The sequence below is a fragment of the Anolis carolinensis genome, chromosome 3 (genome assembly GCF_035594765.1).
Source record: "Anolis carolinensis isolate JA03-04 chromosome 3, rAnoCar3.1.pri, whole genome shotgun sequence".
Lineage (NCBI taxonomy): Eukaryota > Metazoa > Chordata > Lepidosauria > Squamata > Dactyloidae > Anolis > Anolis carolinensis.
In genome coordinates, this window is record NC_085843.1 from 113,977,762 (window position 1) to 113,991,045 (window position 13,284).

The 13,284-nt window shown below is 43.2% G+C and overlaps 1 protein-coding gene across 4 annotated transcripts in view; it reads left to right on the top strand.

The window, feature by feature from the left end:
* Nucleotides 1-2,787: 2,787 nt before the first annotated feature.
* The window catches only part of map4k4 (mitogen-activated protein kinase kinase kinase kinase 4), a 208,826-nt gene continuing 198,329 nt past the window's right edge, over nt 2,788-13,284 (top strand). For 2 of the 4 annotated variants that reach the window (XM_003224278.4, XM_008116152.3), the window contains exons 1-2: nt 2,794-3,291; nt 4,309-4,374. In XM_003224278.4, the coding sequence (XP_003224326.1) occupies nt 3,235-3,291; nt 4,309-4,374 (123 nt within the window). In that variant the 5' untranslated portion in view covers nt 2,794-3,234. Of the gene's footprint in view, nt 3,292-4,308; nt 4,375-13,284 lie in introns of all 4 variants that reach the window. The other 2 variants (XM_008116148.3, XM_008116153.3) reach the window with 2 other exon arrangements.

Here is a 13,284-nt window from a genome sequence, read left to right on the forward strand (position 1 = left end):
AACGCCAAGTCAGGAACGCCAAAGCTGGAATCAATCCGGATTCAGAACACGAAGCTGTACAGCCAGGACCCAAGGAGAACAGGCAGCGACAAAGCAATGTCCCAAAAACGACACCTTGCCTTCTGCAAGGGACCTCCACTTTCAATTCCACTTTTAACTTAACACCTCGGAGTCTGATGATGATGAGGCCTCCACCCTGTCATCATTATCCACAGCTGATCTTGATCTCATATGTGAACTTCGCCCACCAGCCCTCCAATCATTCCATCTTTGTTCAAGACTTAGATCTCCCCATGTCTCTGGTGTACGAGTAGCATTGCAGTCTCCCGATGCACCCTCAGAAACTGGTGCTGCACACACATTTACTTGAGTCCAACCTGCAGCTTCTTCCATCCCACTCTCAGACCCATCATCCCCAGAAAAACCTTCAAACGTTTCATCTTCCGTGGGAGCAGTAAGTATATCACGAATCTTCTTTCTTTCCCTTTCCTCATCTGACTCTTGCTCCCGAGTTGACCTCTTAGTTCCTCTACTCTCTGTTAACCCATCATCTTCCTCCATTGAGTCCTCCTCACTAGAGAAGCCTTCAAACGTCTCATCAGTAGGAGCCATAAGTATTTCCCGAATCCGCTTTACTTGCTGTTCCTCATCAAACACCTGCTCAACATTATCCCTTTTCCTCCTACTAGCAATTTTACCAGTAGTACCAGAACTGCCCCTTGGCGCAACTACAACAGTCTAGTCATGTCCAACTCTGTGAGTTGGTGCTCATTAGACTTGTGCATCTGTATAAAACTGCTACCCATTTCTGTTTGTTCCATTCGTATGGCCTCATTTCCGTGTCTGCCCGCTGCTTCCGACATTGGCACCCATCCGAATGAGTTTTCGTTTCACCATCTGAATATACAAATGCATTTGTCCTATTGGCGGCAATGGGCGAGCTGCCTAGGCTCCTCTTCTGCTCAGTTTTAGGGCTAAAGGGATGAAAATAACCACACATGGAGGGCATATCTACCATTTTTTAGCCCTCCAACTTTTACAAGGTTTGGGTTATTCCCCCAAATTTTAGGGATTTTTTTTCTTTCTATAAATAAAATCTCCTTAAAACATTCCCTCTTTCCCTGCTGGTCCTGCCTTCTTACCTAAGGGCTTAGGATACCAATGATTCTGAGACGTTTTACTCTTGATCTGCGGAGGAAACCTGAGGTTAAAGACAGGGCTTAAAGTACCACTGATTCTGAGAGGTCTCCCTCTCGATATGTAGAGATCTGAGATTAAAGAATAAGCAGGCTGCAAGGCAGGCACTGAGGCAGGCAAGAGACAACAAGTGCGGCCAGCAGATGCGCCCCACAATGAGCTCCCAGGGCCGCACAGGGAACGCCACATGGAATGAACAGCAGCGAAACAAACCGTTTTGTGTTGCTTTCACTTTCATTTCACTGCTTCATCCGTGTGGGGTCTGCTGTATAGTGCAATACGAATGAACGATACAGTACAAAAGCATGAATGAAACATATGAAACAAATACCAGGCCCTACTCTAGTGTTCATCTCCATTTCTAAGCCAAAGAGCTGGCGTTGTCTGTAGGTGTCTCCAAGGTCATGTGGCTGGCATGACCTATTGATCTATTCACATTTGCATGTTTTCGGACTGCTAGGATGGCAGAAACTCCCTAACAATGGGAGCTCACTATGTTCTCTGGATTTGAACCGCCACCATTCAGTCAGCAAGTTCAGCAGCTCAGCGGTTTAACCCACCGTGCCCCTGAGGGCTCCAAGGTGAGCATTAGACTTGAGCAAATATGGGGTGGTTTTTATATGGTAGTTTTACTGGCCAATCTGAGGTTAAACCAACCCTTTGTAAGAGATAGGCACACATATTTACATTGTGATAATGACATAGGGAGATACAGCACATATAATGAACACATTCCTTTTTTTAAACAAAATCAACCGTTTGTAAGACAATACACAATTGGCCATCTGTCGGGGGTGCTTTGAATGCAATTTCCTGCTTCTTGGCAGGGGGTTGGCCTGGATGGCCCATGAGGTCTCTTCCAACTCAGGGCCCTTCCAGACAGCCCTATATCCCAGAATTTCAAGGCAGAAAATCCCACATTATCTGAGAGTGGGCTCAGATAACCCAGTTCAAAGCAGATCTTGTGGGATTTCCTGCCTTGATATTCTGGGACGTAGGGCTGTGTGGAAGGGCCCTCTACGATTCTATGGATTCCAAGATTTGCAGCCAAGAAGGCAAGCTGGGGCTCCAATCTCCATTGTTATGGGCCACGCCCTGCTCGGCTGGGGAGCCACGCGTGTCCCTTCCTCCTTTGAGGGAGAGCGACAGACCGCCTGCCCCCCATCACATCCTCCCACCCAATCTCTCACTCCTCCTGCTTTACCCAGAAGTGCTTTGCTCCGCGTGTGTGTTTCCGCAGGGTTTTCCTGCCGGGGAAGCGAGGAAGGAAGGAAGGAAGGAAAGAAAGGAGCTGCTTGGGCTCCAAGGGGCGCATGCTCTCCCTGCCTCCTGGGCGCCTTCCTTGCTCGCTCGCTTCCACTCGCAGGGTTGGCTTTGTCTGTGCGGCTGGCCTTTGGGGACCGGAGGAAGAGGGGCAATCAAAGGGAGGGGGGTCGGCTAGGAAGGCGGCGCTTGGTGTATTGTTCGCGGGAAGGGCGGGAGCGACGTGCTCTTGCAAAGGAGGAGGAAGCCGAGCCCCTTCTCCTCCTCCTCCTGCTTCCTCCGCCGGCTGAATGCGGGCTGCAGCTGCCTTCGGAGAGTGAGGGGCGCCTCTGGGGCCGAGGAGAGGGACAAGGGCGCCCCCGCTCCTCCTCCTCCTCCTCGGGCGCGCCATGGCGTCAAGCGCGGATTGCAATTGAGAGAGAGAGCGAGAGAGGCGCTCAATTTTGGGGAAAGACCACACAAAAGGGGGGCCTTCCCTTCCGACCGACCAACCCAGGCTTGCCCCTCTTTTGCATAGGTCCTCCGTCCCTCCTCCTCGGCCTCCTCCCTCCCTTTCCTTTCCCTTCCCTCCGCCTCCATCCCTCCAATGGAGAAGAAGAAGAGTTGGATCCCGGAGTGAAGAAAGCCAGAGCACAGAAAGGAAGAACAAGGAAGAGGATCCACATCTATTTTTGGTCTCGGCGCTGCTTTTGTCTTGTGTCTTGTCCCCCCTACTCTGATCTTTGCATTAGGAAGGAATTAAAATAACAAATAAAGCCACCCAAAGCGGGGAAGATGGCGAACGATTCTCCTGCCAAAAGTCTGGGGGAGATAGACCTCTCTTCCTTGAGGGTGAGTGGATGGAAAACGGGGTTTGGCCGGGGCTGGGTGGTGGGGAAGGGGGAGAGGCCCTGTTTTTCTCCCTGGGCCCTTCCACACAGCCATAGCACCCAGAATATCAAGGCAGGAAATCCCACAAGAGCTGCTTGAACTGGATTATCTGAATCCACACTGCCATAGATCCCAGTTCAGAGCAGAAAATGTGTGATTTTATTCAGAAAATTGTTCAGCTGTGTGGAAGGGGCCTCTGTCTGTCTCCCTTTTCCCTCCCTCCCGCTAATTCACACAAAGCAGCGGGCGACGTCTCCTGTAGCGTGGCTTTTGTTGTTCCAGAGCTGGCTTAGGGGCGAGGATAGGCAGGGCTGCAGGCTGGTGGGGTGTATTTGTTTATGGGGAGAGTTGTGGTTGTTTTTTCGCTGGGAAGGGTCTGCAAGGAGGCGGCACAGGATGGAAGGGAAAAGGTTGCCTCGCCTCTGGACGGGGCCCTTGGCTGCCCACTTGGGCCGCCCTCCCTCCCTACTCCCATTTCCTTCCCAGATGAGTCCAGTCTTGGGCTGCTTTCCTTTGTTTGCATGCATTGGCATGTCTAAGGGGAGAAACAGGGCGCAACAGCTGCAGGGCCAAGCAGCCCTCTCCATGCAGGGCCTTTTGGGAATCAGGAGGCCCTTCCACACAGCCCTATATCCCAGAATATCGTCTTTGAACTGGGTTATCTGAGGGCCCTTCCACACAGCCCTATGTCTCAGAATATCAAGGCAGAAAATCTTACATATCTGAGTCCATACTGCCATATATTCCAGTTCAAAGCAGATAAAATGGGATTTTCTGCCTTGATATTCTGGGATATAGGGCTGTGTGGTAGGGCCCTGAGTCCACACTGCCATATATTCCAGTTCAAAGCAGATAATGTGGGATTTTATTCAGCTGTGTGGAAGAACCCAGAGAGCCACTCTTGATGCTTGATAAATATAATCTCCTCCTTGTCTTCTTTGCCTTCTTTTTCTCCTATCCCCTCCCTTCATTGTGTAGGATCCGGCTGGGATTTTTGAGCTGGTGGAAGTGGTTGGAAATGGCACCTATGGGCAAGTCTACAAGGTTTGTGTCTGCAATTTATCTATTCACTAACAAAATAAAATTCAAATATGTATACCGTGTCTACATTTCTCCCCACAAGCCCCTCCCTGCTTCATCCCATGATTGTGAATGTACATTGTAGTAGTTTTATTAAATTTGCTTATTTTATGATGCTTTAATTTATTATTATTGATATACTTCCAATTGTTCAATGTGTTGAAGGCTTTCATGGCCAGAATCATTGGGTTGTTGTGCATTTTCTGGGCTGTATGGCTGTATTCCAGAAGCATTCTCTCCTGACATTTTGCCCACATCTATGGCAGGCATCCTCAGAGGTTGTGAAAACTAAGCAAGGGAGATTTATAGATCTGTGGAAGGTCCAGGGTGGGAGAAAGAACTCTTGATTGTTGTTTATGTGATTTTAATATGTTGTAACCCGCTTTGGATCCAGTGTGGGAGAAAAGTGGGATACAAATAAAGATTTATTATTTATTATTATTGATGGTGGCAGGCCTTTTTGCTTGGCAAACAAAAATTAAAGGAGATAGACCTGTGTCTTTGTGACATAGCTGTCAGCGTTGAGTTAGCCCTTTTATTTTTGAGGAATTGGCTAGGCCTTGAAAATCAGTCTTTAAATTACTGGCTGAAAATCTTTCCTTTAATTTTTCTGTCTCCTAAAACAATACAGCTTTGTTATGTATCAGCCCTGTTAGTGCATTAGTGTTTCTGTCTTTCCTGAATGGCCCTGCCTTTATTGAACACAGCCTAATTTCACTGTTTTCCTTTGTTATGAACCCGTCAAGGTGTGTGAAGATGTGGAGTCTGGCACAGTATTACCTCTGGTGTCATTCACTGTTGTAGATGCAAAGGGGTGGGGTTGGAAATGGGCAAAAAGAGCAGGGAAGGTTATTGTTAGTCTGGAGAACAGAAAAATGAAAAAAAAAAAATCATGGACTAACCTGCTTGACAAGTAGGTAATTTGGGAGGTGTAGGGGGAGAAAGGGATGCAGAGCAGGGAAAGGAAGATGTTGAGAGAGATGTTGCTCTTTTATGTGGTTGAATGTGAATGAAGACACCTCCCCCCTCCACTGTCTGTTATGTAAAGGAAACAGATATTGGGATTTCATGGCCCTGTAATGTTTAGTCAGTCACATGACTAAGTTTTCCATCATGCCTTTTATATGAGTGGAACATAAAAGGCAAGCCTGGGGAAGTTTCATGTAGATAAAGGTCTAAAAACTGTATGACAAGGTAACAAAGTGCATTTCTTGTGGTGTATGTACTCATTCTTAGTAAGCCTACCTTATATGTTTCTTAGGGCATTTTCTTATATGTGGATTTCCCAAAATGGCCAGTTGTGGTTCCCAGCTTACATATTGTTGTTCATATGCACTATGGAGTCATTTCTGACTTATGGTGACTCTATCACAAGGTTTTCTGACGCGGAGAGTGTGTGACTATCCCAAGTTCACCCAATGGGTTTCCATGGCAAAGGGGGAAATTAATCCCTGGTATCTAAATAATAATCCAACACTACTACATTACACTGGCTCTTATGTATACAGATTTTTTTTATGTCAGAAGTGACTTGAGAACATACTGCAAGTCACTTCTGGTGTGAGAGAATTGGCCATTGCCCCCGGGATGTGCTAGCTGAGAGGCTTCTCTCATTTTCCCACAGGCTAGAACTGATAGACAGGAGCTCATCCCATTTCACGGATTCAAACCGGCAACCTTCATGTTAGCAATCCAACCTTCAGGTCAGCAGTTCAGCCGGCACAAGTGTTTAATCCATTACGTCACCATGGCTCATCATGTATACAGATAGAAAAACATGCGAGTACTTTTATTGTATTGTCTTGCTTATCCAACATAAATGGGCCTTTAGAACGCTGGATAAGCAACAATGTTGGGATAATAAAGAGAGATTAAGGAAAAGCCTATTAAACATCAAATTACGTTATGATTTTACAAATTAAGCACCAAAACGTCATGTTTTACAACAAATCGACAGGAAAAGCAGTTCGATACATGGTAACGTTATGTAGTAATAACTGTACTTACGAATTTAGCACCACAATGTATTGAAAACATTGACTACAAAAAGGCAGATTGTGTTGAATAATGTTGGATGAGCGAAGGTTGGCTAAGCGAGACTCTACTGTACATCATTTTTGTACTCCAGCATTTTTCAGCCTGCTGCCTATTGGACATGGTGGACAATAATGCTCGCCATCTCCTAGCTAGCTACCCAGCTTTTGTAGTCCAATAATATAGGAAGGAGACCGGTACGTATTCTGTTTTTATGTGAATCTACCTTAGGGCGAAATCTTCATTTTGACCATTAATCTTTCTTTTGTTGATCAACAATGTGCAAGTTGCATTAGGAGCAACATTGCCTTGTGTGAGCCTCAGTGACCTAAAGGGTCTTTAGTTTTGCTGTAAATAAAAGGATCTGGATACCACAATGACTCAGCATCTGTCTGAATTAGAGATCTGATTTATAGCTGACCTTTTGTTACCTGTCTGATCTCAGTTTCATATTTTTTTTCTTGGAATAGCTGTCTGTGAGGCTTGCATCACCTGGGGTGTGTCCCCTTCCTGTCTCCCCACTTCCAGGGAGGTCAGTTGCACCAATTTATAGCCCATGTTAAATCTAATCTATTCAGAATATAAATCAGTAAATCAAAATATAAATTATTTTCTGAATTGACAGTCTGATTACAAATTTACTAAAATATTGCAGGTTGTGAATACAGTAATTTTCTGTTTAATAAAAGCAACAGGCAAATCTCTTTTTTCACTTCATATGCACAGAATTAGATTTCTTCATGTAAACAGTATTTGTTGTTGCCATTCTGTCAGTATATACAGATAACATGCTATCAGTATATACAACTATGAAAAAGGGGACATACACATTTTGGGATGACTCTGATGTAGACAGTTTTGTTTTGGTAACAGGATCAAAGCATCACAAACTGTTTATCCTTTTTGCAGCAAAGATGCTCTGTGTGCCTGCCTTTTATGGCATGGCACAAGCTGCAAAGCTAGATAGGTAGGTTTGCAATCAGGGAGTTCACAGTTGATCCTGTCATGTACATTGATGGCACTATACTATATCAACAAATATTGACAACAGCAATAACAGAAAATATGTTTACAAGTCACTGTTGTTTTTTTTTTGGTTTTTTTTGGAGGGAGTAAAGGGAAGGGTAACCAGCACAAGAATGAAATAACAGATCACTTTGGATGTTCTATCAATCTCCTACTGAAACAACAAATGTACCATGTTCTTTGAAATAAGAATTGAGTTTAAGTATAAAGTCTATTTGGGTCACTTTGTGATTCAGGGGAAACAAATAGTTAAAAGCTTGGCTAAAGCTCAGGGATAAAAGTTGCTGTTTGGAAGAAGAGGAAATGTGTTGTCTAGAAAGCAGGGCATTGTTAACAATGTGAAGAGAGGAGTCCCTCCTTAGGCATTTAAGGCCAACTGATTTCCGACTAAATGGCATGTAGAGACTTGTCCACCAGTGTACATTCTCTTATCACAGAACAAGGGGCCGAATGTTCTGCTCTGTGTGTTTTCCTGTGTTTACATTGTGTAGTCTCACTGCTCTTCACGAGACAATAGAACAAAATAGAGGGGAAGTAGCTGTAAGGCAGTCTGGTTAGTTAAGCTAGAATGGTAGTACAAAGTTAAGTGAGTTATTTGGAGTTACAAGAAATGTATTTATTTCTAGCTGGTCTGGATAAATACTCTCAGGTGTTTTTGGCTTCAGCTTCTGTCCGCATTGCTAATAACAAATTATCCACTTTTGATTTAGATGTTCTAATGAAATCAGATATAGTAGTCCATATTGGGGGGGGGGGGTTAGGGGCACAGGGTCCCTGTTAAAGTGTAAGATCCATTAATGTATATATGTTCTGACCGTTTCTGCCTTAAAGTAAACAGCGAAACTAAACACTCCAAACCCAGGAAACTTGGCCACAAAAGACATGGTCATCCCCACTGTGTTTAGACATCAAAACCAAAAAAAAATAAAAAAAATAAATTTAAAACTGGAAGTCACTCAAACCCCCCCAAAAACGAAAACTGCACTGTGGGCATGCGCGGAGTAGCCTCCACCCTTAGAAGACATACGTGCATGAAAGGCAGCTGCGCGCAAGCATCCCAACCGCCTGGGCCGGCGGATTGCGTAACACGAGGGAGGAGGACAATAGGCCTAAACAATCACATCCAGCAAGTGAACGAGGCAGAGAAAAAAAGGGTGAAGGAAAGCTTTCCCATTTTCAGGCTTTTAAAAATGTATTTTCTTGGAATTTCATTTACGAAAACGACATAGCGCGAACGCAGGCAGCAGAAGGGAGGGAGAGCAAACAATTCCCACAATCCCTAACCGACTATTTGGGACTATGGCAGTGGTAGTCCAAATGGGGGTCCATTTCGTTAGAAAACTGCTTGATTGTACTTAAAAGAAACGGCCTCACTGCCCTTCCGTGGGCATCTGGTAAGCAAAAAGAGACGTTTATGAAGTAATGGCGTCTTCGCTTTTTCCCAACTCCCGTCCTCCCTCCCTCTTCCCCCCAGCGTTCGCACTAAGGCCTTTTCGTAAAGTCCCTGACTGCATTCTAAGAAAATAAGTTTTTAAAAGCTGGAAAAGGGGAAAGCAATGCAGACAAGAGAAGGGACGGAGGGCGAAACAGCTCGGAGGGAAAAGCCACACTGCCATTACTTCAGAAACACCTCAGTTTGCTTGCCAGATGCCAACGGAAGGGCTGCGAGGCCGTTTCTTTAAGCACAATCAAGCAGTTCTCTGTCAAAATGGGCCCCCATTTGGACATCAACTCCCACAATCCCAAACCGGCTATTTGGGACAGTGAAAACAAACCAACACTATGAACACAGGGAAAACAGGGCCAGCTAACACCATCCAACAAACGACAGCAAATGAAATAAAAAAGGACCCAGTATTAAAACCAATACCCCCCCCCCCCCCCCGGACATTAAATAAAAAACAACACTTTGAACACAGGGAAATTCCACAGAGGAAACAATCAGGAAAAAATAACAAAACAATAACATGTATGCCATCAGGACAACAAATAAAAGGGGAACCATCTGAAAACAAGGGAATTCAAGAAAGGAAACAATCAGGGCCAGCTAACACCTCCAATCAAAGGATTCCCCCGGGAGGAAGCAGCCAGGCTTTCAGGCTGCAAGGCCATTACATGCTACTCAAGGAAACTAATAACAGCATACATACCTGCCTCACTGAGACAATTCAGTGTATTCCAGCTTACCAAACTAGGATACCCTTATGAAGAAAACAGCCAGGCTTTGCGGCTGCAGGGCTATTCACTGCTATTCCACCTGGCGAACAAACAAATCCAAGAAGCCACAGCAATCCGTGGTCGGGCACATCTAGTATAAATACAAATTGGAAACACTTTTTTGTGACCTGCAGAGTGACTCTATAGTCAACTTCAGCTGTAAATCAGACATAGAAATTCACTGGAAACTTAGAATTGAGTAGCGAGAAGATATGTGTTCAGCTCTGTGTAGGGCAGCAGCAAAGTTGGTAGCAAATACAGCAGTATACTAATAATCAAATTCATTCATGTTTAACCCACAAATGTGGAAGGATGACTGTAGAATCTAATTTTTATCATTGCTAATCTTGGGAGGTCAGCTGGTAAATGCTTCTAATTACAATATTATATGCCTTATATTAAATAAGATTCCAGGTTACGTGAGTCAAACACTTTGCTATATATGTTAGTTTGCTTGTAGATCAATGCTGTAGATTTTTTTTTCAAAAAGAAGTAAAATTTGGTTACTGGGAAGATATATTTTTCCGTCCATTGTGTATAAAATGAAACAAGAGAGGTGGAGCATCCTTAATCCGAATTCCAAAATCTAGAGTATTTCAAGGTCTGAAACTGTTTGCATGCCCGGCTGAAATAGTGACACCTCTGCTTTACGATGGCTGGGGGTCCTTCCAGATAGGCCCTAAATACCAGGATCCGATCCGAAGTTTTCTGCTTTAAACTGAATTATAGTATATGAATCCGCGCTGCCAGATAATCTGGGATAAACAGAAAATATGGGATCAAATCCTGGGATATAGGGCCTATCTGGAACGGCCCTTAATGTACATAGACCTTTTCATGCACAAAAATATTTTTAAAATCTGGCGTATAAATTATCTACAGGTTACGTGTATAAGGTGCACATGAAACAAATGTGAATTTTGTGTTTAGACTTGGATCCCATCTCCCAAAATATCTCAGTATGTTTGTATATGCAAATGTAGATATTCCAAAATTAGACTTTTGGTCCCAAGCCTTTTGGGCAAGGGATACTCCGTGTTTATCCAGTATAAAATGAAACAAGTCCTGTGTGTATTTATGCTCACGTGTGAATACTATTATACAATAGATTGAACAAATTATCTCCAACAATAACATCATTTTTTTGGAAGAACATTTTGGAAGAACCCAAAAGATTATCCAGACCCAATTCCCTTTCATGATCTATCTCTCTTTTCCAATTTTGCTACCTTTATCTGTCATTGCTTTTCTTTTTTCCAGGACTTTTCACAATCCCAGGCCCCCTTTAAAGGCTGCAGATTTTGCTGCTGCTTCTGTCCATTCCCAGGTTCTTACTGTGCAGAGAGACAAATCAGATGAGCCATATAATGTGTGAAGCTGTCTGAAAGCTTGTCCAGAGTTCCTGAGCCTCCCTTGCTTTATAGTAGCTTTGCAGAATGTTTGACATGGAGCCATTGCTATACCCTACTGCCAGTAGACTGTTCCCTCTTTAATGCTATCACAATGCAATTTTTTGTGGGTTAATAAAAAAGGAAAACAAAATCCTCTGTTGCTGCAGTTGTATGCCTCTCGCAGTTTAATACTGGGAGGCTTGATGCAATAGTAGTGGAACTTGCTTTGCAGTTTGCTATGATGAATGACAATTTGAATCTCTGCTCTCAAGAGACAGCATTATTGCTGTTGTAATCTGGGCAACTTTTGTTTTGGGTTATAAACATATATTCTGGGCTAAAGTGTTGGTTGGTTTTTTTGTCTAATGTTAGGAGACTTGTTTGACAGTGGCATCAGTGAATTGAAAAAAGTATGTTATTGTACTAAAGCAGAGATTGGAATTGAGCCCCACAAAGAAAAATGTTGCCCCCAAACTTGCTGCAATGAATGCTTCTCACATGCATTCCAAAACCCCAAACACATACTAATGATTAGGAAATAATTGGCATGTTCAGTGTGAGCTGGAACAGGAAATGCACCATTAGGATAGGGATGACTCTCCTAGTTCTCATAACTGCAGCTTTCTCAAAGCCTTGTGAGAGTTAATTCACAGTGAAGGCTTTTGTTTGATTCATATTTCAGCCTTTCAAAGCTACATGTAAATTATGCATATTGTCTAAGTTCTGGCCTGTAAAAGAAAATGATGTAATGGGGGATGGCTTACATGCTGATGTGAAAATAATCTGAAGCCTGAGACAGTATTTCTTCAGTAAGAGCAATCTATTGTTACCTTGGTGAAAAGGCATAAGGAAGATTTGGACAACCAGCATCTTTTATACCTTCCTAGCAAACAGAGATGATTACTTATTTATTCCTTTATTTAGTGAAATAAGAGAGCAATTTATTCTTATCAGCACAAAGGCAAATTGTGCCAGCATTGGTGAGGTCACTTGTTCTTGGGAACTAGGCCAGACCAGTTTCTCCAAATATGAAGTGCTTTTATTATTTCTTTAGAAATTTTGTGTGTAGGGCTTTGATTGTTTGTGGAAAAGTAATCCTGTGCAATTTGCCCATAACGTTGTTTTGAGATGATACTATATCAGTTACATTACTGAGAGCAGTTTATGTTTGGAATCTTTCTGTTAATACATCTTGAGTTCATGTGAATGAAATACAGAAAAGCTTGGGATCACTTCTTTCTTTTAAAAAAGTTATCGAGAAACTCTCACTGTTGTACTTGTTTACCTCTGCGGTCTTAACTACCCCAGTCCCGCTCCATTGTGCTTTGTTTAGAAGGTTGACTGTGGTCTCTTTAACTTCATTTGTTACTTGTCTTCAAATTGACTGACATACAGTGATCCTGTCATATGGTTCTTTTGGCACAATTTCTTCAGAGGGGGTTTGCTATTGCCTTCTTTTATGTCCGAGGGAATGTGATGTGCCCATGTTCACCAAGTGAGCTTCCAAGACTGAGCTGAGATTTGAACTCTGGATTCCTAGATCAACACTAAATACCCTCTGCTATAGTGGTGCACTTTCAGTCCATAGGAAATGGAAGGAAGAATTCACCGTTGAGTTTTCAAAGCTAAGTCACAAAAGATGTATTGGGTTAAATTTCATGCTATGTAAAGCATAGCAAGACAGCACTGGGAAGCATAAACACAGAGGATACTACACAGAATTTTCAGAAGCTTGTTAAAGATAACATTTATTCCCCATGAAAAGCCAAATATAACTATGATGGCATAACATTATAATTCCATTATCAGGGCCTAACCAGTCTTTATCTTGAAGTTGCTTTTTAAACATTGAGGGATGGAATAACATTGAGGGACGGAGTGTGTGTGTAAAATAAACTATGGTTCCGATTGTAAAGTAGCCTGTGGTTGTGGATATTTGGTCAGAGGTATGGTATTTGGAAAACATCTTAAATCAAACAGCAACATGAAAGTACCACAACAATGATAGCAGCACAGCAAGTTAGACTGAAATTAAATTCAGTCTGAGAGCCTAAGAGAATAAAATATTGTTTAAGCGTATGTTGGAAACTTGCTATGCAGGTGTCAAGTAGATATTCTTGAGGTTCTTGTTGCAGAGCTGTGGCAAAATCTCAAATAAACCCCTAATCACCTGTCATCCTTTTCCTCACCTGTAGATGCAAGTAAG